Source organism: Engystomops pustulosus, chromosome 8 (assembly GCF_040894005.1).
Source record: "Engystomops pustulosus chromosome 8, aEngPut4.maternal, whole genome shotgun sequence".
Lineage (NCBI taxonomy): Eukaryota > Metazoa > Chordata > Amphibia > Anura > Leptodactylidae > Engystomops > Engystomops pustulosus.
Window position 1 is genome coordinate 110,836,719 of NC_092418.1, and position 26,694 is coordinate 110,863,412.

A 26,694-nucleotide genomic window follows, 5' to 3' on the forward strand; every position below is an offset into this window, starting at 1 on the left:
TGATTAATAAGAGGCAGAAAATATACTTATCACAGATGGTTGTAGCTTGTGATAATTCTGGCAAAACAGTGCGCCCGAATTTAGGCGCAACTACTACACTTAGGCGCACAAAAGTGATAAATGTGGCCCTTAGTTACAACATCACTCAACGAGCCTTAGAATAATAGCCGTAGAAAAATTGAGGAAACCGATTGATGGAAAGTATAGATGGTAATATGGCAATTCATGGCTTTGGTTATGGGGTGTTTGGTGTGCCCCAACATAGTTTCTTTCATCACCATCACAATTGGGTCAAAAAAATTTGAGACAAAGTTAATTCTTAATACCGTTTAGACTAGAAGTTGGCTTCGGGCTTATCTAAAGGGCATTACACTGGTGGCCTTGCTTTAGCTTACCTTTTAACGCCACAGCATAGGGATCTGGAGTTTACTACAACAGAATCAAAGGGCTGCTAGCTCTCCGAGTAGTTTTAGCACTAGCAGGTCCAAGAAGGTCAGAAGAAGAAAGGCAGAAAATATTCACAGACATGAAAAAGTCAGGTGAAGTCCAGGTACAAGCCATACACCAGTGCTCACAGTTACATTTCCATTTTGGCTAAAATTACAATGACCCAGACCAGGGGTGAAGTCATATATCTAATCTTGAATCATAAACGCAGGAATCTGATTATGGTAGAAACCAATACCTTGGCATGGAACTATTTATCTATGAACCTCCAACAATTAGAAAGCTTCCCAACTCCCAGCTCGCTGGCCCTCTAAGTTTTTGTTAGTGGTGTGTGTTAGGACCCAGGGGAGATGGTAGGAGATCAATTTCAGATTGGTAAGAGAAACTGATCTCCTACCATCTCCCCTGGGTCCTAACACACACCACTAACAAAAACTTAGAGGGCCAGTGAGCTGTTTCAGATTTATTGCCTGATGACCCCATCTACATGAGTAGAGAAGCCTCAAAGTCTTCATAAGTGCTTCATACCCTTCATTGTTTTTTGGTACAACTGTGTGATCCTAGTTGTGGTCATGCTGGCATTACAGTCACATTTAGCTTTATTTCCGTCAAGTGTGAGTGACTGACCTGCAGTATCAATTAGAGCCTCTACAAAATATTTGGAGCTGTGACTTACAACGAAGAGGATGTGGCACGTGACAATACTGCCAGGAGTCATTCCACAACCGTCCCGGCATTGATGGCTATTCTACCGATAGACCATAAATATAAAACAATTTCGTAGAAGTTTCATTCTATATTGGATAAGAAATTAGTACAGAAAAATTGTGTCTTATCTTCAAAACAAATTGATACATTGGGGCAGATTTACTTACCCGGTCCATTCGCGATCCAGCGGCGCGTTCTCTGCGCTGGATTTGGGTCCGGCCGGGATTTATTAAGGTAGTTCCTCCGACGTCCACCAGGTGGCGCTGCTGCGCTGAAGTTCCCTGGAACGCACTGGAGTTCACCGAGCCGGGCTGAGTAAATGTAAGTGCAATTTTCGCGACAGATTTTTTTTTTAAATGCAGCAGTTTTTCCGAATCCGTCGGGTTTTCGTTTGGCCACGCCCCCCCCATTTCTGTCATGTGCATGCCAGCGCCGATGCGCCACAATTCGATCGCGTGCGCCAAAATCCCGGGGCAATTCAGGGAGAATCGGCGCAAATCGGAAATATTCGGGTAACACGTCGGGAAACCGCGAATCGGGCCCTTAGTAAATGACCCACAATGAGAGACATAGCTGGAGTAACAATGAAAAGGCTGGAAATGATGCAATTTTTTGTAAATCTACAAACGGTGAAAATACTTTGATACAAGTCAAATCTTTGCCATAAGCCTCAGGCACATATTCAATTATCTGACTATGAGGTAGGACCGGATGTGCAAAATCTGTTAATAACTGTGTGTTTGTAATGCATTTTCACTCCGGCTATATCCATTACACGACTGATGAAACATATACCCGTCTTAGTAACAGTGAGCCAATGAGTTTATATTCTGAACTATTGTTGAGCAAAATATGAGTCCCCGTTGTTCTATACATTTTCCTTTTGATTCTTTCCTGCTTCTACCACATACACCATAACAAAGGCAACAAAGCAGGATATTATAAAAAAAACTGAAGAAAAAACCTTCACCTTTATACGTCTTTGCCAACTGCAATAAAATAACACTTGTTGACGGCCACTGACGGTCTCGAAGCTGTGCTCAATTGCTCCCGAGTCCTCCCGAAAGAATAACTCCAGACCCTGAGCGCCGCGGCCCTGTGGTTTCACAAAACAAAAAAGCGAAAATTGATCTAACATTAGAAGCTTTAAAAAAAATATAAGTATGGAAAAATACTCAAGTGATTTCACTTCACTAAACACAAACACATAGGGCACGCTGAATAAGTAATATCCTTAAATCCATTCACTGTAAATTGCACTAGAATAAGAATCATCCCACAGTTTTTCATTATACGGAACAACACAACTGCCATTCATGGTAAATATGGCCGTCGGGGCGTCTGTAGAAAGGCTACAATGCATCCCAACAGCCGTACTTGCCTTGACATTTAATAGTCTAAGGTTTTCATCCAAAATATAGTTCTTTTAGCTGAAATGACTGTTCTTATTTTTTTTGGAGAAGGCCATTAATAAAAAATAAGAGTGACTTTTTAGTGGAATGTATACATTGTTATTAGTAAATGTAAACTGGATCCATGCAAAGGTAGACGCTAAGGCTACATTCACACAGACGTATGAAAATGGCCGTATCCGTACTGTTTTTTAACAGGTTACATACGGCCACATTCATTTCGATGGACAACAGGTCCAATGATTTATATTGCCATTTTTGACACCGTAGCATATACTAGCCGTATAAAAATATAGAACATGTCCTATTTTCTCCATATTTGTCCTATATCAGTTCTGTACGTCCTAGAAGTCTATGGGGACGTATAAAATACGGGTTACATGCGTGCTGCATATGGATGAAAAACATCACCTATATAAGGGCTCATACGGCCTGTAAATACGGGACTGGAGAAATCATACAGTCGTGTGAATTAAGCCTTAGTGTAATAGTGCAGACTGTGAACCCTAAAACTGAACCTGCCAGATAGTCCCTACCTACTTACCTGAAGCCATCTCCGGTGGTGGCCAGTTAACTGGCCAAAAGTCCCTGCTTAAATGTAAGTGATAACAACAGACGAGGAGAAGGCAAAAAAAATAATAAGAAAATACACCAGAGCCAAGTCAGAAACCTACAGGACAATGAAGTACCAAATCCAGAGACAATAGGGAAAACCAAAAGACAAGCCAAAGGTCAGAAGATATCAGGTAGACAGAATAAACATAAACTTGGTCAAGTGTAGACTATAACAAGCACTGAGGATGGATTCCCTGGATCTTTTATGGGATGTCAGAATCCTGTTTCAGACACTGATAGGATAAGAATTCAGTCCATCGCAGCCAGTTAACTGTTAGTGAACCAGAAAGGACGCTACGGGATGTGGTGCATAATTCATCAAACCTGCTAGGAAGAAACACTAGTGAAGATAGAATAATATTTATGGACGTCTCCTCAGCCGCCTCCTTGTTGACCGAGGAGGATACTGGTAGAAATATTACACTATGGTCATATGAGTTTTAAAGGGGCTTATGAGTGTTATATAGAGCAGAAGGTCCTCAACCATTTTTGAACCAGGGAATGAATGGATGCAAGAAAATTTTTTCAGGGACCGGTGGGAGGGGGTGGTGCTGAAAATTTTCAGTTCCTGAGCCACATCCTTAATCCAACCCTAACTCCACCGCTTTATGTGCCCCACTTTAGCCTTTACACTAAATAATGCCCCCTTAGGGGTAGCGAATAGTATAATACCCCTTTCATGTGACACCCCACTCTTTACAATACCTCCTTTCCTGTAGCACCCCATCTATAGTCCCCATTGTGGACTGTTCACTTTCCTGTTAGATCACCTTCTTTACTATTTTCTGTGTAAAAAATGGAAAAATGTGATACCTTTTCCTATCCCTGGACAGAAGTCGACACATATGAAAAGATAGCAAATGACACGAGTTTGTAGTGCACTAGTTGATAAATGTGTCCCTATATGTTTCAAGAAGAATTTTGTGTGCTATAATCCTACAATATTTTAGCTACATACCTTTTCCTATATATGCAACTTTCTTTACACAATTGGTTGGTTAGCCATAAGAGGTTGGGGTAGGGGTAGAGCACAGAAGGTGGTGTGACTGCTCTATCTGACTACGTAGGTTTTTTTTTTTGTTGTCTGTTGCCATGGAGACACTTAGATTTACAAACAGTAAGAAATGAATCAACAACTATTGAGAATTTGCTTTATTTTTCATGATGTATGTAATCAGAGTAAAGCAGTGTTTGTGAAAGTGGAAAGTTACCACCAAGAGTGACCAGCCAACTCCCCACGGCAGGGGAGATAGAAATATAAAATTTTGTATAATAGTCATTTTTACATAGAAAGTCACGACCAGTATTGCACAGGACTCTCTTCTTCTGCCGAGAGCTCAAGCAGTGAAACTTCACATAGCTAAAAAGAGCCATGAACATTGTGAGTGCAGGGAAGAGCAGTGAAAGACCCGTTCTCCTCTCAAGCTCGGTCTTCTGGGTGTTTTTGTAGCTTGAAGAGAGAGATGTGAGGCAAGCGGAGGAGGGTGAGGGGTTGCAGAGCAGGACTCAGAGGAAACAAGTATGAGAATGTAAACCACAGACAATAAACTCCAATTTAACTTCATTAAAAAGCCCCGAGCAACAGGCAGCAGTTTTGGACGGAACAGTTTGCAGATAATAATGACTTCAGCGAGAGAATCTTTTTGTTTCAAGTTCTCAAATATTTCATCCTATGTAAGAAATGATTTGGTAACAGTGTTTGCCTGATACATATTCCCAGAGACAACAACTCTGTGCGCTGAAGTTATTATTAGCTTTAGATACATCATACATTGGCCATATGTGAGTAGGGTCAGTCAAACCTTCCTCAGCTAAACTGGCCAACCAAATGATGTTCCACCAACATTTGTCGAGCAGATACATGGGAAAATAGGATTGGGTGAGGTGCCAGTCTGAGTGTCCTTAAGCCCCACCAGAAAAAAATAATTAAGAAGGTCCACCCTCAGTCTACACCTTGGTCTACAACCAATAGGTTGTATTCTGCTGGACCACTGGGGCCCATTGATGTGTTAGAACCTAGGCCTACCAGAGGGACGTCATGATTGCGCATTGGGAAATAATTCTTTGTCTCCTATTGAGAACACACGATGATTCATTAGCATGTACCGATATGGAAGATCAGGAGATATTGTTGGTGGTACCACTGTTGACTCCACATATCCATATGTATAAGATGATCTCTCATTCGTTTGAATGGATGCTTTGAAAATGTATAGAAAAAAGATATGGTTCAGCTCACCTCTCTGGTTAGTGCAGTCCTGGTGGCAGCCGATGCACGGAAAGCCGCGTGGGAACAGCAACAAGCAGGGAGAAATCGGAAAAGGAATCCAGCATCCAGGCAAAAAAAAAAAAATCCGGCAATTTATTGAAAAAGGGTTAAAAACGTAATATTCAAAAGTCACATAATCTGACGCGTTTCGGACCGTAGCTACGACTAAGGACCGTGTGCGGTCCGAAACGCGTTAGTATTTGTGACTTTTGAATATTACATTTTTAACCCTTTTTCAATAAAGTGCCGGATTTTATATTTTCACTTTTTGCCTGGATGCTGGATTCCTTTTTGGATTTCTCCCTGTTTGAAAATGTATATAGACCAATGATAGGGTAAACAACGACCTTGTAGGCTTCACAGCACAATAAGGGTCAGGGATGTGGTTATCAAGTGATGGGGCTTCCTTTTAGTTAGTTATTGATTTGCCTACCCAAGGAAGAACTAACAACCCAACCAATGTCCCGTTGCCTTGGGCAGTATGTATCCTCAATGGTATCTGTAAACCATGAAACTAATTAGGATACAGATTCTTTGTCTGTTTTTGGTACGTGGTCATGTCTCATTATTTCACATGAATACTTACATTAATAAGGGTCATTTCTCTTTAAGGGGAAAACATCTGCAGAGCCGATGAGTTCCTGTGCAATAACACCCTGTGTAAGCTGCGTCTATGGCTTTGTGATGGGGAAGATGACTGCGGAGACAACTCTGATGAAGTGCCTGAAATGTGTGGTATGATATCTACATTCCTAAGCTTCCTCTACATGCCAACATGTCTGCACTCTGGCTCTTATTATATGGGCATTTGGGTTATTGGGTTACTATTTATATGAGAAATATTGTAGACTGGAACATATTGTAAAAATTGAATGTTTTGGAGATGGTTTGTAGGGTTGGTGAGAAATCTGGTGAGAAAACTGTCCACACAATATATAGGTATCCTAAAACTCTACCAATGTACTGTATGGCCAAGTCTGCCAATTGTTCCAAGTGACACTGACAATGATCTAGTTCAACAACTCGCTACTATGGAAGAAAAAAATACGGCAGTCATAACATTAAAATAAATGATGGAATTCATATTTTGTGCACCTTAAGTAAAATAAGAAAACATGAACTCAAGAAATGCCATCATAACCTAAAAATGATGTTCAAAAAGTGGAGCCCATACTAGAAAAAACAAGGCATCAAATAGCGGATGAAACTCTAAATAGTGAATCAACAAGAAGTGAATCAACAAACTTTGTCAACAACGTAAACGTAATAGTAAAAGTTAAAGGGGCTGTCCTAAGTTTTAATTCTGTGGATAGGGGATAATATTATAATCAGTGGGGGTCCAACTGATCGGACCCCTCCGAAAACCAGAATGTACCCCCAACAGTTCAAAAGAACAGGGGAACCATTTCAACTAATTGACTGAAATGGCGGGTTGAGCATGTTTCTTAATGCTCCATTTTCCAAATTTCAATTGTGGGAGGACCTCTTTAAGGGGGCACATACAGGGTCTTTATGTCTCAAAATTCACGTGATGTTGCGAGTGAATAGTTACATAACATCTTATTATATTCTGTGTCCAATTTTTTTTTTTTTTTAATTAAAAGTTTCGTAATATTGACTTTGTGTATTTGACATTTTTATTTCCAAGTCAAATTTCCTTGCCCGTCGAGCAGACCTTTCCGGTGTCATAATGACCGCGTGTGTCTGAGGAAGGAGCAGATTTGCAATGAGCTGGATGAGTGCGGAGATAACTCCGATGAGGCGCATTGTGGTACGTGGAATTTACCCTATGTGGCTCCGGGACTAAATTAATGTAATTCGAGAGGAACCTTCAGTAAAAAAACATAATTGACCTTAATTGAAGTCTTAATTGAAAGTTTATGTGCTCTATAAATTAGGTGCTTTAACAATTATATTTGTAACGCATGAGGAGCCTTTCTGCTTCTTGGTCAGTGGCTCCACATGCCGGCTGCATCTTAATGAGGGGAAAAAAACGCTAATTGTGATTTATTTTGTTTGTGTTAAAATGTTTGTAGGAACAAGGCAGAAAGCGAGACCTTGCAAAAAGGAGGAGTTCACCTGCAATAATAAGAAGTGCGTAGCCTCCGATCTGCAGTGCGACCAGTATGATGACTGTGGGGATGGTAGTGACGAGCGAGGCTGCAAAACAGGTGCGGTTTTTCATTTTCATTTTCCGTTCAAAAAATGTTTGTCCTTTGAGACGGCCACATTGCCTTAAGTTATTGTAAGGGGTGGCATTATATAACTATACAGTCTAACAGTCATAAATGATTAAGAATTATTGCACAATAGATTTAAAGGGAATAGCTCAGATAAACTAACCCACACTAACTAAACTTATCTTTGAAAACTGCTCTCATACAGCCACTATCCCTATATTGCTCATCTCCATGCCTGTAAAGTTCCACAGTCCATGTTCAGATTCATGTTCTTCTACCTCTTCATGCTTCTCTTCAGTTGATTGAACTGGACTCTACTGTATCATTCACCTCTCCCTCAGACATGAGAGAGGCGTTGTCTGTGTATGTGTGACTGACTCAGTAAAGAGAAACCAGCTCCCTCATTCCACCTTCTTTCAGAAATGCGCTCCAGTGAGTCACACAGCCAGTGTCTCTCTCATTCCTGAGGGAGGGGGGAATGATTCAGTAGTGTCCAGTTCAATCAACTGAAGAGAAGCATGAAGAGGTAAAAGAACATGAATCTGAACATGGACTGTGGAACTTTACAGACATGGAGAGGAGCAATATAGGGATAGTGGCTGTATGAGAGCAGTTTTCAAAGATAAGTTTAGTTGAGCTGGAGACATGGTTGAGCTGGAAGGACTCAAATATGCCGGATTCAACACAAATGATCATGGGACTCACATGTGGGCATTTGCATAGTTGGTGAGTCATCTTTTTGAACGAACTATGAAACTTTACAGGCATGAGGAGGATCAATATAGGGATAGTTGTATTGCTGTATAATGGCAGTTTTCAAAGATATGTTTAGCTATTGTGGGTTAGTTTAACAGACAGGTTCCCTAGCGTTGTGTTGGTATTAACAGTCATATATTTATGTCCAAAAACAACATCACTCCAGTCTGCAAGTTTTATGTGGTATTTCAGTTTAACTTCAGTGTATTCAGTAAGATCACTTTGCAAATAACAGAGCAGATTATATTCCTTCCTATGTTGCGGTGTGGCCAGTTTTTTTCAATTGACATCACAGGGGTGAGTGGTGCTCACCAGCCAATGTCAGCCGGGCTACCTGGCCCGATGTTTGTGGCCCGCATGCCCATACTGTTGTGTACTTCTGGCCTCACTCTGATATTGCTTCTGAATTTGATCACGAGACATCTAGCAAGAAAGACAGAAGCTGACTAAGGTGTCAGATGAAGCTCGGAGCAGAGTGTGTGGTGAGGAGTGAGTCACAGCAGCTAGGTCTCCATTCACCAGCACAGAGAGGACTTCAAACTCACAGGTAAAGCTGCAGACATGAGAATTGCTGGAGAATGAAAAATACAAGTAACTTAAGAGCCATATAAAATGTTACTCCTTGTCTACAAACACTGGATGCACCGAAAGATTATGTATACTTTAATTTTTTTTTTTTTTTTAACATTTTCTTCCAAATGTTAAAATCATGTAAAAAAAAATCCCTGGCTGGACCGTGAATTCATTACTACAAAAAAAATCCCTACATGTTTATGTATCTCAAGACAAATGAAGACTCTTGCAGAAAGATTCTGTTCTAACAAGTCAAAAGCAATAACCAAACCAAAATAAAAATCCAAAATCGCAATTTTTTTTTTTTTTATTTCCCGGATTGACACCAGGACGTCTTCTTCATACTATAAACCAAGCATTTAACATGCAGGAGGCCTGAAGTTAGTGAGACGTGGAATAATGCAATTAATGGCTGAAAGCAGAGAGGGAGTTAATTCCATGCCCAGACAATCTCAATTACCCTGAAATACATCCCTCTCCGGCAATATACTGGAATAATCAGAATATATGGGAAAAAAAAGACATTTAATTACATAGAAAATGCTGATTATTAAAAGGTGTTTAGGCCCATGTGATAAAAGGAAGAACCTTTTACTGTCAGGACAGACGTGCAATTTAGGATTAAAAATTTGCGTACAGCTACTATATGCAGATCATTTTTTATAATTGTAAATTCGATGTAAGAATATAATTACAGGGGTCCCACCCCTAGAACCCCAAATAATCCCATGTTCCCTGTTTGAGTGCAGCAGAGCCTTCTTTTGCAGGATGCCACTTCATTCACTTGACTATTTGCACATACTGTGGATTACGTGTGGATTTTATGCACAGATTTTGTTGCTGAAAACCCGTACCATAATTGAGTAGGATTAACATTGACTGTAAAGTGTAAAAACTTTTGCCTAACTGTGCACTAAACAAAAATTAGCAATTCTCTAATTTACTCTAATTAGCTTTCTGCAGGTGTTTAGCTACTAGCAGAGGCTTTACCTTGTTCCCCAGGCTACTCTTCCTTTGCCATGCTTTCTGGTCACCTTTGGAAACCGTATGGAACAGCTAGAGATGAGAGGAGGCTTGTTGGGAGGGGCTGTGGTAGAAAAGTGCAAGAAAATAGGACCTCGGGTGATGTGACATGCTTTAGGTCGTCCTATTACAAACATGGTGTCCTGATTCACATGAAAGGCTTAGTGTTCTGGCAAAGGACCTTGAGTGATGTCACAAGCATGTGACTCATCACATGCTTCTGGTTGTCCAATTATAGACACGCTGTTCTGATTCTTATGAATTACCTGAGTTCTCTGGCTTCAGTGCCCTGAGCTGATGTCACAGCCAGGAAGTCCCACCCCCTTCAGGAAAAGCTGAAAGGATTTTACTGATTATTAGCCTTTATCTATTAGCACTATAGCACAGGCTAGGAAAAAGCTAGCAGCATGATACAGGAATTGCTGGAATTGTTTTCAAAGGCTCTTTCTGGCTTACAGTTATGCTTTAAGGACTCGATCTGATGGGTCTTTTAACATCAGTATGTTATACTGATCCATTGATTTCTATTGGTCTGTTCACTTGTTGTTTTTTTCACTGATGCGCAGACTGTGAGAAAATAATTTGAGCATGCACTTTTTTGTCTCACATGTGGACCATGGACCTCCATAAAAGTCAATGGATCTGAAAAAAAAACTAATTTTTTTTTTCAAAAAAATCTACACAAATTTTATGTCTCCGTGATCATACTCACTTAAAGGACAAAGGGAAGGTACCCTTTCTCAATTTCACTTAATTTGTAATTTTTTTCCTGCTTTCCGGTACATGGCATCACATATTAATTGCTGTCACATTTTTTAATGCAGAAAACAAAAAGTTATGGATTTTTAATGGAGGGGAGTAAAAAATGCAAATGCAAAAATGAAAAAGGGGCATTGGTGGGAAGGGGTTAAAAGGCACCTGTCACCAGGCATGTAATTTTTAGCTAGGTTCCAATAGCCAATGTTATGCTGCTTTTAAAAATTTCTTTCTCAGCATTTTGAATAATTTCAGTACTTTTTAATAGTTTATTTTACACTACCTGGCTCCCTGCCAGCATTATGTGGCGAGTCCTGAGAAAGGGGCAGCTGAGCTGCAGCTTGTGTGAGACTGTGTCTCCTCGTGTAATTTTTCTCTCCTCCCCCCTACAGAGGCTGACAAAGATATTGGGGCTTAATTACTAAGGGTCCGCAGCAGCACTTTTGTCGTATTTTTCATTGTTTTCGGGATTCGCGTGGCTGTGACAGGTGTTTTACAGGGGATTGTGCTGCAAGATCGGTTTTTGACGGAGTGGCGTGGCTTTCATGCGTTGGAAATCAGCCAGGCGGACCGACGGATTCGGACTGAGCGGGGAATTTAACTTTCACGTTTGGGCAGATTTATCAAGTGTCTGAAAGTCAGAATATTTCCAGTTGCCCATGGCAACCAATCACAGCTCGGCTTTCATTTTAACAGTCCTCATGAATATTTAAAAGGGAAGCTGTGACTTTGCACTTTCGGTGAACTCCTCCGGCCAGGTAAGTTAATGTGCCCCACTATCAGCTTAGCATAGACCAGTGATGGAGAACCTTTTAGAGCCTGAGTGCCCAAACTTCAACCAAAAGCCACTTATTTATTGCAAAGTGCCAGCGCAGCAATTTAAGCAGTAATTTATTTTTTCTTGTTCCTTGACAACTTTCAATCGTTCAGCCTCCTAAAGACACCAACGCAGTTGAAAGGAGGAGGGCAAATTAATCTATCATTGTAGAAAGATTCTTTGAGTCCTGTCTGGTGAACTCCATTCTGGGTTGATGGCCTGGGTGCACACAGAAAGGGCTCCGAGTGCCGCCTCTGGCACCCGTGCCATAGGTTCGCCACCACTGCCATAGGCTATTGGAACCTGTCACCAGCTAAAAATCACATTTCTGGTGACAGGTTCTCTTTAATGACAGGCCACACAGGTTATGTGCGGTATTGCCCCTTGGGAATTAGATACCTTATATACTCGAGTATAAGCATAGTTTTTCAGCACAAAAATTGTGCTGAAAACCCAAACTCGGCTTATACTCGAGTAAAAAATATATAGGTTTTACCAGGTTTTTGTGGTAAAATTAGGGCCTCGGCTTATACTTGGTTCGGCTTATACTCGAGTATATACGGTACATTATAGATCAATAGTAATTCCTGGACATCCCCTCTAAGGGTGTATGGACTTGTCATTAGATATACAGTTCAGTCCATACCTATATGTGTTCACCTATACAGCTCAGCTTCCCTTCTATAGCCGTCTACACAGAGAAACAATTCCTATGATGCCGTTTTCTGTAACTTTTCATGTTTTATTCATAACTGACTGACAGGCGTGCTCTGTGCCGGGAGCGGCATCCTGCTCCACTGGAGCTCACAATCTAATTTTGCTTCCACAGACAGATGCAGTGACACAGCAGTATCATAGCCAGACACCAGACCTGTCAGTAGAGTCTTAGGCGGCGGAGAGAGAAAGTTACCAGACAATGAGGCCGATTCACTCCAAACCCCGAGCAAAATCCATAACATCAACACGAGATTTACCTGCGATTTTAATGTTTGATACATTTTATTTACAATTCTGCCCTTTAGAAAGAGAAGTTCAGAGAAGAATCTGATGTGCAACATTATCGGAACGTACATGTTACTCTGGTTTAGTTTTAAGCATTTAATGCGCAGCTGAAGAGCTGAACTTTATAAAGGGTAATGTGGAGGCAAACTCATTAGGGTTTATCTGCCGCCTTTATATTCTACTTTCTGCTGCAACAAAACAAAGGAGAGAGAAAAATATCAACTAATTTGTTCAAAAATAGTAAAAAAAGAAGAATGTGATATTAACTCTAAATATATCCATGACAATTTCCTTACAGTTCAGGCCCATATGTTTTCCCATAGGGGGCAGTATTATAGTAGTTATATTCCTGTACATAGGGGGCAGTATTATAGTAGTTATATTCCTGTACATAGGGGGCAGTATTATAGTAGTTATATTCTTGTACATAGGGGGCAGTATTATAGTAGTTATATTCTTGTACATAGGGGGCAGTATTATAGTAGTTATATTCTTGTATATAGGGGGCAGTATTATAGTAGTTATATTCCTGTACATAGGGGGCAGTATTATAGTAGTTATATTCTTGTACATAGGGGGCAGTATTATAGTAGTTATATTCCTGTACATAGAGGGCAGTATTATAGTAGTTATATTCCTGTACATAGGGGCAGTATTATAGTAGTTATATTCTTGTACATAGGGGGCAGTATTATAGTAGTTATATTCTTGTGCATAGGGGGCAGTATTATAGTAGTTATATTCTTGTACAAAGGGGGCAGTATTATAGTAGTTATATTCTTGTACATAGGGGCAGTATTATAGTAGTTATATACTTGTACATAGGGGGCAGTATTATTGTAGTTATATTCTTGTACATAGGGGGCAGTATTATAGTAGTTATATTCTTGTACATAGGGACCAGTATTATAGTAGTTATATTCTTGTACATAGGGGGCAGTATTATAGTAGTTATATTCTTGTACATAGGGGCAGTATTATAGTAGTTATATCCCTGTACATAGGAGGCAGTATTATAGTAGTTAGATTCCTGTACATAGGGGGCAGTATTATAGTAGTTATATTCCTGTACATAGGGGGCAGTGTTATAGTAGTTATATTCTTGTACATAGGGAGCAGTATTATAGTAGTTATATTCCTGTACATAGGGGGCAGTATTATAGTAGTTATATTCTTGTACACAGGGGGAGTATTATAGTAGTTATATTCATGTACATAGGGGGCAGTATTATAGTAGTTATATTCTTGTACATAGGGGCAGTATTATAGTAGTTATATTCTTGTACATAGAGGGAAGTATTATAGTAGTTATATTCCTGTACGTAGGGGGCAGTATTATAGTAGTTATATTCTTGTACATAGGGGGCAGTATTATAGTAGTTATATTCTTGTACATAGGGGGCAGTATTATAGTAGTTATATTCTTGTACATAGGGGGCAGTATTATAGTAGTTATATTCTTGTACATAGGAGGCAGTATTATACTAGTTATATTCTTGTACATAGGGGTAGTATTATAGTAGTTATATTCTTGTACATAGGGGGCAGTATTATAGTAGTTATATTCTTGTACATAGGGGCCGTATTATAGTAGTTATATTCTTGTACAAAACGGGGCAGTATTATAGTAGTTATATTCTTGTACATAGGGGGCAGTATTATAGTAGTTATATCCCTGTACATAGGTGGCAGTATTATAGTAGTTATATTCTTGTACATAGGGGGCAGTATTATAGTAGTTATATACCTGTACATAGGGGGCAGTATTATAGTAGTTATAATCTTGTACATAGGGGGCAGTATTATAGTAGTTATATTCTTGTACATAGGGGGCAGTATTATAGTAGTTATATTCTTGTACATAAAAAGCAGTATTATAGTAGTTATATTCTTGTACATAGGAGGCAGTATTATAGTAGTTATATTCTTGTACATAGGGGGCAGTATTATAGTAGTTATATTCTTGTACATAGGGGGTAGTATTATAGTAGTTATATACTTGTACATAGGGGGCAGTATTATAGTAGTTATATTATTGTTTATAGGGAGCAGTATTATAGCAGTTATATTCTTGTACATAGGGGGCAATATTATAGTAGTTATATACTTGTACATAGGGGGCAGTATTATAGTAGTTATATTCCTGTACATAGGGGGCAGTATTATAGTAGTTATATTCTTGTACGTAGGGGGCAGTTTTATAGTAGTTATATTCTTCTACATAGGGGGCAGTATTATAGTAGTTATATTCTTGTACATAGGGGACAGTATTATAGTAGTTATATTCTTGTACATAGGGGGGCAGTATTATAGTAGTTATATTTCTGTACATAGGGGGCAGTATTATAGTAGTTATATTCTTGTACATAGGGGACAGTATTATAGTAGTTATATTCTTGTACATAGGGGGCAGTATTATAGTAGTTATATTCTTGTACATAGGGGGCAGTATTATAGTAGTTATATTCCTGTACATAGGGGCAGTATTATAGTAGTTATATTCTTGTATATAGGGGGCAGTATTATAGTAGTTATATTCTTGTACATAGGGGGCAGTATTATAGTAGTTATATTCTTGTACATAGGGGGCAGTATTATAGTAGTTATATTCTTGTACATAGGGGGCAGTATTATAATAGTTATATACTTGTACATAGGGGGCAGTATTATAGTAGTTATATTCCTGTACATAGGGGGCAGTATTATAATAGTTATATACTTGTACATAGGGGGCAGTATTATAGTAGTAATATTCTTGTACATAGGGGGCAGTATTATAATAGTTATATACTTGTACATAGGGGGCAGTATTATAGTAGTTATATACCTGTACATAGGAGGCAGTATTATAGTAGTTATATTCTTGTACATAGGGGGCAGTATTATAGTAGTTATATTCTTGTACATAGGGGGGCGTATTATAGTAGTTATATAGCACAAGAAAAAAATATTTGAAAATCAGCTCACCCCTGTGATGGTCCTCATTCGGCCGTGGAACGACAGGTTGCAAGGGAGCCTAGGTCCAATCCGGACTGTGGACCGCCACTCGGGCAAATGAAGAACTGAAGAAAACGTAGGTTGTGGGCTCCAGCAACATGAAAGTGTGTGACTCCGTTTTTCGTATAAAAAATCCAAAAATGGTTTATTTCAACATCGTTAAAAACTTGCAAAGTGCAAGGGAGACAGGCATGGATACACCAAAGACGTGACACATAGACAGAGCTTGCGGTAACGCGTTTCGGACTGTAGCCAACTAGTCCTTACTCATACCTAGCTCAGGTAATCTGTTGCAGGTTTTAAATAGCACCTTGTGGTGAACCTGGAACAGGTTTCCGGTGATGTCACCGACAACGCCCATTCCACGGGCATGGGATAGACCTGTGAGGTAAGCAGAAGGAAGGAAAAGAAAAGGAGGGAGGGAAGGAGGGAAAAAAAGGGGGAAGGGAAAAGGGAGGGGAGGGGAATAATGGTATAGTGATAACAATGTGACCTAAAGTGAACTGTATGTTAATAAAAATACATGAGATCCTGTTTAGAGTTCAAACCTTTGGGAGTGCGAGTGTCTAAGTTCAGAATCCAAAAAGCCTCCCTAAGAAACAGCGCTTTTTTCCAGTCGCCTCCTCTTCTGGGTTTCAAAACTTGTTCTATGGCTGTTACATGCATACCATGCATAGATCCAGAATGGACCTCCTTGTAATGTTTGGAAATGCCTGACAAATTACGTGTGCTGGCTATGGTACGGGGGTTTGCTCCTGTGATGTGTTCACTTATACGGTCTTTGAGTTTTCTAGCTGTACAGCCGACATATTGCAAGGAACATAATGAGCAGTGTATTAAATAAATGACATTGGTGGTTTCGCAATTCATGTACGACTGTATGTTGTAGTGACGACCCGTGCTCACTGAAGTAAAAGAGGTAGTTTTATGTATGTATTTACAGAGGTTACATCGGCTGCCCCCACAGCAATAGCTGCCCTTAGTTTGAAGCCAGTGACGTTGGAAAGGTTTGTCTGAAAAAGTATTGGGAGATAAGAGGTTACCCAAGGTTTGGGCTTTGGTAGATACAAAAGAAACACCATGTTGCAAGATGTTTCTTAAGATGGGCACATGTTCAAGGATGGGAAGGTGTTTTTTAATAATGTCCGTAATTTTGTGGAACTGGTTATTGTATTTGGTACTGAAAGTAACTGTGGATTTGGTGTGGATGTTGTTCTTCTGTTTCGATGTAAGATAGAAGTTACGTGTTTTACTGTCCACTATCCTGCGTGCTCTCTTGCACAATCTGCGAGTATAGCCTCTCTGTGTAAGTCTTTGTTCTACTGTTCTGCTCTCCTGGACATAATCATTGTCTAGTGTACATGATCGCTTGGCCCTCAGGAATTCTCCTATAGGGAGGTTCCTAACTGTGTGACTGGGGTGACAGCTAGTAGCATGCAATAAAGTGTTGCCCGCAGTGGGTTTGCGGAAAAGTTTGGTTTGTACTGTATTAGTGTCGCTGTTGCCAGTGAGCATGATGTCCAGGAAAGGCATATGAACAGGATGATATGAAAATGTGAATTGCAAATTGAGGGAGTTGCAGTTTAGGTAGGTGACAAAGTTGTTGACTGTCTCCTGGTCGGAATTCCAGACCAGGAGACAGTCATCAATATAACGGCCGTACCATGCAATGGACGTGAGAAAAGGGTTATCAAACGAAAAAAGGTGTGCTTCCTCCCAGTATGCCATGTAAAGGTTCGCTAATGAGGGGGAAAATGCAGCACCCATGGGGCAGCCGAGTTTCTGAATGTAGTAGATGTTATTGAAAGTAAAAAAGTTATTAGATAATAAGTTATATAATTATATATAATTATATTATAATAGTTATATTCTTGTACATAGAGAGCAGTATTATAGTAGTTATATTCTTGTACATAGGGGGCAGTATTATAGTAGTTATATTCGTGTACATAGGGGGCAGTATTATAGTAGTTATATTCTTGTACATAGAGAGCAGTATTATAGTAGTTATATTCCTGTACATAGGGGGCAGTATTATAGTAGTTATATTCTTGTACATAGGAGGCAGTATTATAGTAGTTATATTCTTGTACATAGGGGGCAGTATTATAGTAGTTATATTCCTGTACATAGTGGGCAGTATTATAGTAGTTATATTCCTGTACATAGAGGGCAGTATTATAGTAGTTATATTCTTGTACATAGGGGGCAGTATTATAGTAGTTATATTCTTGTACATAGGAGGCAGTATTATAGTAGTTATATTCCTGTACATAGGGGGCAGTATTATAGTAGTTATATTCTTGTACATAGGGGGCAGTATTATAGTAGTTATATTCCTGTACATAGGGATCAGTATTATAGTAGTTATATTCTTGTACATAGGGGCAGTATTATAGTAGTTATATTCTTGTACATAGGGGGCAGTATTATAGTAGTTATACTCTTGTACATAGGGGGCAGTATTATAGTAGTTATATTCTTGTACATAGGGGGGCAGTATTATAGTAGTTATATTCCTGTACATAGGGGGCAGTATTATAGTAGTTATATTCTTGTACATAGGGGGCAGTATTATAGTAGTTATATTCTTGTACATAGGGGCAGTATTATAGTAGTTATATTCTTGTACATAGGGGGCAGTATTATAGTAGTTATATTCCTGTACCTAGGGGCAGTATTATAGTAGTTATATTCCTGTACATAGGGGGCAGTATTATAGTAGTTATATTCTTGTACATAGGGGGCAGTATTATAGTAGTTATATTCTTGTACATAGGGGGCAGTATTACAGTAGTTATATTTTTGTACATAGGAGGCAGTATTATAGTAGTTATATTCTTGTACATAGGGGGCAGTATTATAGTAGTTATATTCCTGTACATAGTGGGCAGTATTATAGTAGTTATATTCCTGTACATAGAGGGCAGTATTATAGTAGTTATATTCTTGTACATAGGGGGCAGTATTATAGTAGGTATATTCTTGTACATAGGAGGCAGTATTATAGTAGTTATATTCCTGTACATAGGGGGCAGTATTATAGTAGTTATATTCTTGTACATAGGGGGCAGTATTATAGTAGTTATATTCCTGTACATAGGGATCAGTATTATAGTAGTTATATTCTTGTACATAGGGGCAGTATTATAGTAGTTATATTCTTGTACATAGGGGGCAGTATTATAGTAGTTATACTCATGTACATAGGGGGCAGTATTATAGTAGTTATATTCCTGTACATAGGGGGCAGTATTATAGTAGTTATACTCATGTACATAGGGGGCAGTATTATAGTAGTTATATTCCTGTACATAGGGGGCAGTATTATAGTAGTTATACTCTTGTACATAGGGGGCAGTATTATAGTAGTTATATTCTTGTACATAGGGGGGCAGTATTATAGTAGTTATATTCCTGTACATAGGGGGCAGTATTATAGTAGTTATATTCTTGTACATAGGGGGCAGTATTATAGTAGTTATATTCTTGTACATAGGGGCAGTATTATAGTAGTTATATTCTTGTACATAGGGGGCAGTATTATAGTAGTTATATTCCTGTACCTAGGGGCAGTATTATAGTAGTTATATTCCTGTACATAGGGGGCAGTATTATAGTAGTTATATTCTTGTACATAGGGGGCAGTATTATAGTAGTTATATTCTTGTACATAGGGGGCAGTATTACAGTAGTTATATTTTTGTACATAGGAGGCAGTATTATAGTAGTTATATTCTTGTACATAGGGGGCAGTATTATAGTAGTTATATTTTTGTACATAGGAGGCAGTATTACAGTAGTTATATTTTTGTACATAGGAGGCAGTATTATAGTAGTGATATTCCTGTACATAGGGGGCAGTATTATAGTAGTTATACTCATGTACATAGGGGGCAGTATTATAGTAGTTATACTCTTGTACATAGGGGGCAGTATTATAGTAGTTATATTCTTGTACATAGGGGGGCAGTATTATAGTAGTTATATTCCTGTACATAGGGGGCAGTATTATTAGTTATTTGTTCATTGGACAACCAAAATCACAAAATCATGCTCAGAGACTGGAAATAATAGTATATTTTGAGTGCATGGTAATAGCAACCAGAGAACTTTTTCCCAGGTATTTATAGATTCATAGTAAGCAGCGGCCATAAAAACCCTTCCAATCAAGACTGTGGTTGGCGTTAATGACTTACCCGATGCAGCCCAAGTCTTAAAAACCTGAATTTATGTCAAGTAATAAAAATCCAGTTCTATTATAAATCTCACATCATAGCAAATTCTAACCGTAGACAAACATTTTAATAAATAAGGCAAGTTACCTAGACAGATTTTACCTAGACTTGTTTTCTGATTGTAAGGAATTTGCTAATTATCTCATTTGCTAATTTCCTCCCGGACATTTTCTCAAACTTGAATAAATTTGCATATGGTAGATTACATGAAATGTGTGGATCACAATCTCATCTTAAATCTTAGGACCTGCATTTATTTGACATTTTTGAAACATCCTACCGATATGCTGTGAACGGCCTAGATGAGAATACACCTTTAGGTATTAATCTCTTAGATACTAGCAATGTCATCTTCTGATTAACCATTATATGATGGCTGAGCATGGACAAGAACACTGAGCCCTCAAACTGAGCCCCCCCCCCCCCAAAAAAAAACCTCTCTCTGACTACTTACTGGATATATTCTTTCTAACCAATGACAAGTAACTGGTTGGACTAAAGGACACAATTCAGAAGAATAGTCAACAATCCAGGTCACAACAGAGATAGTGATGCAGTACAGAGTCATAGATACAGGAGAATAGTCAAACACAGAAGCCAAGATCAAAATATACCAGGAATTTGATAGCAGAGTCTCACATGCAGGGTATGAATCACCGTGAGATAAATGTCTATTGACACTGGACCGAAACTGTGTACAGTATATTTATGTGGAAGAAGAATCTCCTTCCCTGCTGATTGGGGTAGAGTTCTGTCAATCTAAGGAGATTAACTATTGCTGTTCCAGTGTTTAGCTGCAGAAGAGATGAGTGTGGTCTGATCCATCAGAAAAGCCCAGGAACTAAAGCCATGTTCACACAACAAAAAGAGTGCGACATAGAGAAAATCTGCATCTCCTCAGTCTCACATCCCGAACCAAGGAAGACGCGAACAAAGATGTAGCAAATGGCCACATTTTTCGGCCTTGAAGTGCTGATAACAGTTACACATTTTAGCACAAATATCGGGTATTCCAAAATGGGGGCCATAAAAAAGGTCATCCTAAAATAAAGGGAACCCAAATGTATCCAGTTGATTCCAAGACATTCTCAATTTAAGATTTTTAGCTTGAACTCATATCTTGGTTCTTCTTTACGAAGCAAATGGGTCATGAGATTTGGGTGATGTCAGATAACAAGACACTTTAATGTAATTAAATGAAGGATGCCCCTTAACAAATCTAAGCTACTCACCTTTCCTGGTAGCGACTCATTTTGTGATTTGTTTGTAATCAGGCGTGAAGTTTTTTGAAGTAGGTCTTATCTAATGTGGAATACCATCAGTGAATGATGACTAGATGCTAAAACTGAGCCAGATTATCATTCTGTGAGGGACCCACAAAATTGGTCAGTCAGGGGCCCCAAACTTCCTAGTAGAAGCCTTGTCTGGTGTTAGCCCTTCTGCAATGAATGTGATCTATAATGCCCAATGCAATGTTGAAGATCTCCCAAGGTGATTGCCTTATATACTCGAGTATAAGCCTAGTTTTTCAACACAAAATTTGTGCTCAAAAACCCTAACTCAGCTTATACTCGAGTCAACTAAAAAATAAAGTCAAAACTCACCTTTCTGACATCACCTGTAGGTCCTCTTCTGTCTGAGACAGTCTGAGACAGAAGAGGACCTATGGGGGACGTCGGAAAGATGAGTACAGTGTTATTTTTTTTTCCTACTACAGGGGCTGGTCAGGCTGTATGCTACAGGGGTTGGGCAGGCTGTATGCTACGGGGGCTGGGCAGGCTGTATGCTACAGGGGTTGGGCAGGTTGTATGCTACAGGGGCTGGCAGACTATATACTGGGAGGCCGTAACCAATGCATTTCCCACCCTCGGCTTATACTCGAGTCAATAGGTTTTCCCAGTTTTTTGTGCTGAAATTAGGGGTTTCGGCTTATACTCGGGTCGGCTTATACTCGGGTCGGCTTATACTCAAGTATATACGGTAGATGTTGGAATTCGGTCCTAATTTTGGTGTCGCCTATAGGTTTTCCTGCATATCACACCAATGTTGCGTTTCTCTGTCCTCGCCATTTCTCTGTATGTTACATTGTATTTCTCTGTAGCTATGGGGGACGTATAAAGCAACTTATGGCTTGGATAGAAATCCGCATTACTGAGAATATTTCTTTTTAACACAAATGAAAAATCTTACGCCTTGTGTCCTGAGCGCAGTGACATGTATACGGCCTGGTCCGCGGCGTGATATACCGTCTGCACTGGCATTTTACCTCTTACTAAAAGGTTTGCATTTAAAACAGGAAATATTGTAGTGAGGAGCCGGACGGACGAATTATAGCCGCGAGAAAGCACTTAATATTTTCTTCACATTGCAGGAGAAATCTCAGCTCTGGTTCTTCATGGAAAGACCTCTCTGATATTCTTAATAAATTCTTAAAATTTACAAAAAGTTCAAAGTTCAATTTTTTTTCACTAGAGATTCTGAAAATACAAGATGAGGGAGATGCTCGTCTCCCTGGATGTGATAAAACGGTCTTTTAAGGCTAAAAAAAAAAAAAGCTTTAGTAATTACATCAAATGTTCTAATATCCATGGGGAATTTCCATGCTACCAGCTATTCCATGTGTATGGGACGGGTCGAAAACACGCCTTGTGCTCTATTGACTCCATGTGACTTTTGGCACTGCTCAATGAACAAGACAATGGGGGTCATTTAGTAAGGGCCCGAATCGCGTTTTTACGGCGGTTTACCCGAATATTTCCAATTTGCGCCTATTTTCCCTGAATTGCCCTGGGTCTTTGGCACACCCGATTTGACTGTGGCGCATCGGCGCCGGCGTCCATTCGATGGAAATCGGGGGGCGTGGCCGAACGAAAACCTGACGGATTCTGAGAAACCGCCGCATTTAAAAAAAAAAAGGGTCACTGTATACACACTTACCTGCACCCAGCAATGGATCGTGACCTCCGGCGGACCTCGGCGGATTTCAGCGCAGCAGCGACACCTGGTGGACGTCGGAGGAACTGCCTTAGTGAATCGCCGGAAGACCCGAATCCACCGCACAGAATGCGCCGCTGGATTGCGAATGGACCGGGTAAGTAAATCTGCCCCAATGTCCAAAGTCTCCACTACACAGCAGCTAAAAGCATTGTAGGGTGTGGGCAGCAGTCAGACATCCCATGATCAGACTTTTATCTATCCTGAGTTTATTGCATGCAAATAAAGCAAACCTGTCATCTGGAATGTCAATGTTAGCTGGTTACAGGTTCCAATAGCATATGCTCATAGCTCCCAACCGTCCCGATTTTGACGGGACTTTCCCGTTTTTCGTACCTCTGCCCCGCGTCACGGGCAGCTATGATATTGTTACGGATTCTCCCCCCAGGTCCCGCTGTGTCCCGCTGCTGTGTCCGCATAGTAAATACTTTGAAAGCCTGAACTCACAGTACAGAATGGCTTCTACAGACATCGGGAGGGAATCCTTTTCAGAGAAGTGTCGGGCTTAGCGCAGAGCAGGGACCACGTCATCAGCTCAGATCAGCATCTGTCCATATATGGTCACTGCATCTCCTAGGGTTCCCCAGAGCAGACATCGGGCAGGGAATCCTTTTCAGAGAAGTGTCGGGCTTAGCGCAGAGCAGGGACCACGTCATCAGCTCAGATCAGCATCTGTCCATATATGGTCACTGCATCTCCTAGGGTTCCCCAGAGCAGACATCGGGCAGGGAATCCTTTTCAGAGAAGTGTCGGCTTAGTGGAGAGAGCAGGGACCACGTCATCAGCTCAGATCAGCATCTGTCCATATATGGTCTCCAGGTCTTCCCCAGACACAAGCTCTTTATATAATTAAATTACATAAAGTTTAGGCCAGGCTGAGATTCGAACCTGGGACCCTCTGCACCATAGACAGGAGCTTAACTAACTGAGCTATAAGCCCAGTGATACAGAGCTGAGGATTTCTGGTAACTAAGAAGTGTTATCTGCCATTTACACTGTGACACAGACTAATGCACTGATATATAGAGAGGGATCTTCTCAGAGGTTATTATTGTAATTATCAGACTATTATTATTATTATTATAAATTTTATTATTATGGAGATGATTATTAATAATGGTAAAAATAATAATAATCATCTCAATAATAATAATAATAATAATAATAATAATAATCTCCATAATAATAATAATAATAGTCTCAATAATTACAATAATCTGAGAAGATCCCTCCCTATATACCAAGGCAGTATATAGTTCTTAGTTACCAAAATTCTCCACTTGTTAATCACTGAGGTTATAGCTCAGTGGGTTGAGGCACTGTGTTATTATTGTACATGGACACTGCAGGTTCTGGGTTCAAATCCCAATGAGGATAATTTTTTTTTTTTTTTTTTTTAAATGATGATTTTTATTATTTTTAATATGGCTAAAATTTGGGGCGTGGCCAGGGAGTGATTGGGGGTGTGGCTTAGGGGGATCGCCGCGGCACGCTACGCGTGCCGCCATTTTGTCCCTCTTTCCTTTTCCCAAATGTTGGGAGGTATGTATGCTAAACCAATTTGTCATCATTCTAAATCATTTCAGTAGCTTATATAACTTTATTCCACATTACCTGGCTCCCTGCCAGCAACATGTGGTGAATCCCGGGATTTAGGGCAGCTACAGTCTGTGTGCCTGTGTCAGTCTACCGTCCTCCACACTCATCCAGCTCCCTCCTCACTTCCTGTCATGTGCACTGAGCAGGCAGGGAAGGGAGGGGGATGGAGTGGAGGAGAGAAAGAATGCAGAAGGAGACTGAGACACAGGCTGGAGCCAGGTGATGTGAAATAAAGTTTTATAAAGTACTAGAATGATACAGAATACTGACAAAGCCATTGTCAAAATCAGCAAAGCATAGACTATGGAACCTGTCACTAGCTAAAACTGATATTCCTGGTGACAGGTTCGCTTTAAACTAGTCGTGCTCAGAAACATCAAACAAATCCACCAATTTTATCGGGACTGGTCAACAATCTAATTTGTATAGGGGCCTTGGATTTCGAGATACATGATCCTTTATACTTTCAGGAAAGATAGGTCAATGTTAGTTCACCAGACACATGGGGAACGCTCAGCAATCAAACTACCAATAATCTAAAATATATCATATGTAAAGTAGATACTGTATAGTGTTAAACAGGCAAAAGCTTCAAAAGACAGAAACCATAACATGGCCGCTACATCTGGACCATTTCTACTGAATTTCTTCCCAAATGTAAAAGCGTTTTCCAAGTATTGTAAGGGCAAGGCAATAATATCAGATTGATGGGGATATACCGTATATACTCGAGTATAAGCCAACCCAAGGCTTATACTCGAGCCGAGGCCCCCAATTTTACCACAAAAAACTGGGAAAACTTATTGACTTGAGTATAAGCCGAGGGTGGGAAATGCATTGGTCACAGCCTCCCCAGTATATAGCTTACCAGCCCCTGCCCCAATGTATATATTCTGCCAGGCGCTGCCCCAGTGTAAATAGCCACCCTCCCCCCGTCGTGCAGCACAACAATACCATTGCAGCGGCTGCGGTTGATGTCAGATGATGTGATGTCGCACGGACCTGCCGCCTCTGCCGGATGGATCGCACAGAAGATCTAGGGGGGGCGCCGGAAAGGGGAGTTTTGATTAATTCATTTTTTTGACTTGAGTATAAGCCGAGTTTGGGTTTTTCAACACATTTTTTGTGCTGAAAAACTAGGCTTATACTTGAGTATATAAGGTATCCCTACAAACCAGATGTTCTCAGAAACTGAAAATTGGACAGGAGGCACACAGCATAATTCTCTGTGTTTTGGAATCGGACAGGAAGCAGACAGCATCGTTCTCTGTGTAGTGGCCGAACCAAGTCACTGCAGCTTAAATCCCTTTAAATTTATGGAGGCCGATCTGCAGTGATCTAGTCTGACCACTACAGGAATGTTGCTTTCTGTTCTGTTGTCGGTTTCTTAGCAACTGAGAACCGAGTATCTGTGGGGGTTCTGGATGGTGATGCCTTCTGTTGATAAATTATTAAAATTCTTAGCTTGGAAGCAGATGAAGGGTGGCACCATACCTGAGAAGACCTGGTCATTGGGGCACATTTACTAACAACAGTGCAAAAGGTACTATATGCAGGTTGCCTGTCCATAGTACAGAGGGCACCAGATTTCTGGTCTCCCTTGCACTGCCCCGGCAGAGTGCACCACTTTTTTTTTGGTGCGCCTTTAACATAGGACGGGCAACAAATTTCTGTCGGAGTTTGCTGCACGGTCCGACTAAGCACTAGAACACCCAGAAATTTGTGTCACATGATGATTAGTACAGCCGCGCCACAAAAGGGCCATGTGCTACATAAATGTGTCTCAGACACTTCTTAAATATATGTGCAAGAGGTTTGCACTAGAAAGAACTTGCAAAGTCCCACAGAAAACTGGCGAAAGGTCCTTAATCAAAGTGGCCCTTTGTCTAAGGCTACATTCACACGATATATGCACGCCACGCTGGGGAGAGGAGCAATGAATGAGCGCCGCTCATCCCCGCCCCTCTCCATCGGTATACACAGCGCACGGCGCCATATTCCGTAGAAAGATAGGACATATCCTATCTTTCTACGGGCTACGGTATGGTGCTACACTTATGCTGCACCATTCCGCTCCCGTACGGCGCCGTAAGGCCATTGCGGTGTATGGGGGACATATATATACACCGTTTATAAGTCGGTACTATATATACGTCCCCCATACGTTCGTGTGAATGTATCCTAATATGGAGACTGTATAGTTTTTAGTGGTGATAATAGGAAGGTGAATCCTAAATGTAGCTTTTTCATATTTTTTATGTTTTTCCATCCAATTTTTCATGTCTTGTCAGCTATTTATTCTGTATTG

General features: G+C 40.2%; 1 protein-coding gene across 6 annotated transcripts in view; it reads left to right on the forward strand.

Moving 5' to 3' along the window:
- Window positions 1-26,694, forward strand: part of LRP1B (LDL receptor related protein 1B) — a 1,123,330-nt gene that overhangs the window by 1,030,402 nt on the left and 66,234 nt on the right. For all 6 annotated transcript variants that reach the window (XM_072122223.1, XM_072122226.1, XM_072122225.1 and 3 more), the window contains exons 72-74: window positions 6,064-6,186; window positions 7,100-7,222; window positions 7,488-7,622. In XM_072122223.1, coding sequence (XP_071978324.1) covers window positions 6,064-6,186; window positions 7,100-7,222; window positions 7,488-7,622 — 381 coding nt within the window. The remainder of the gene's footprint in view (window positions 1-6,063; window positions 6,187-7,099; window positions 7,223-7,487; window positions 7,623-26,694) is intronic.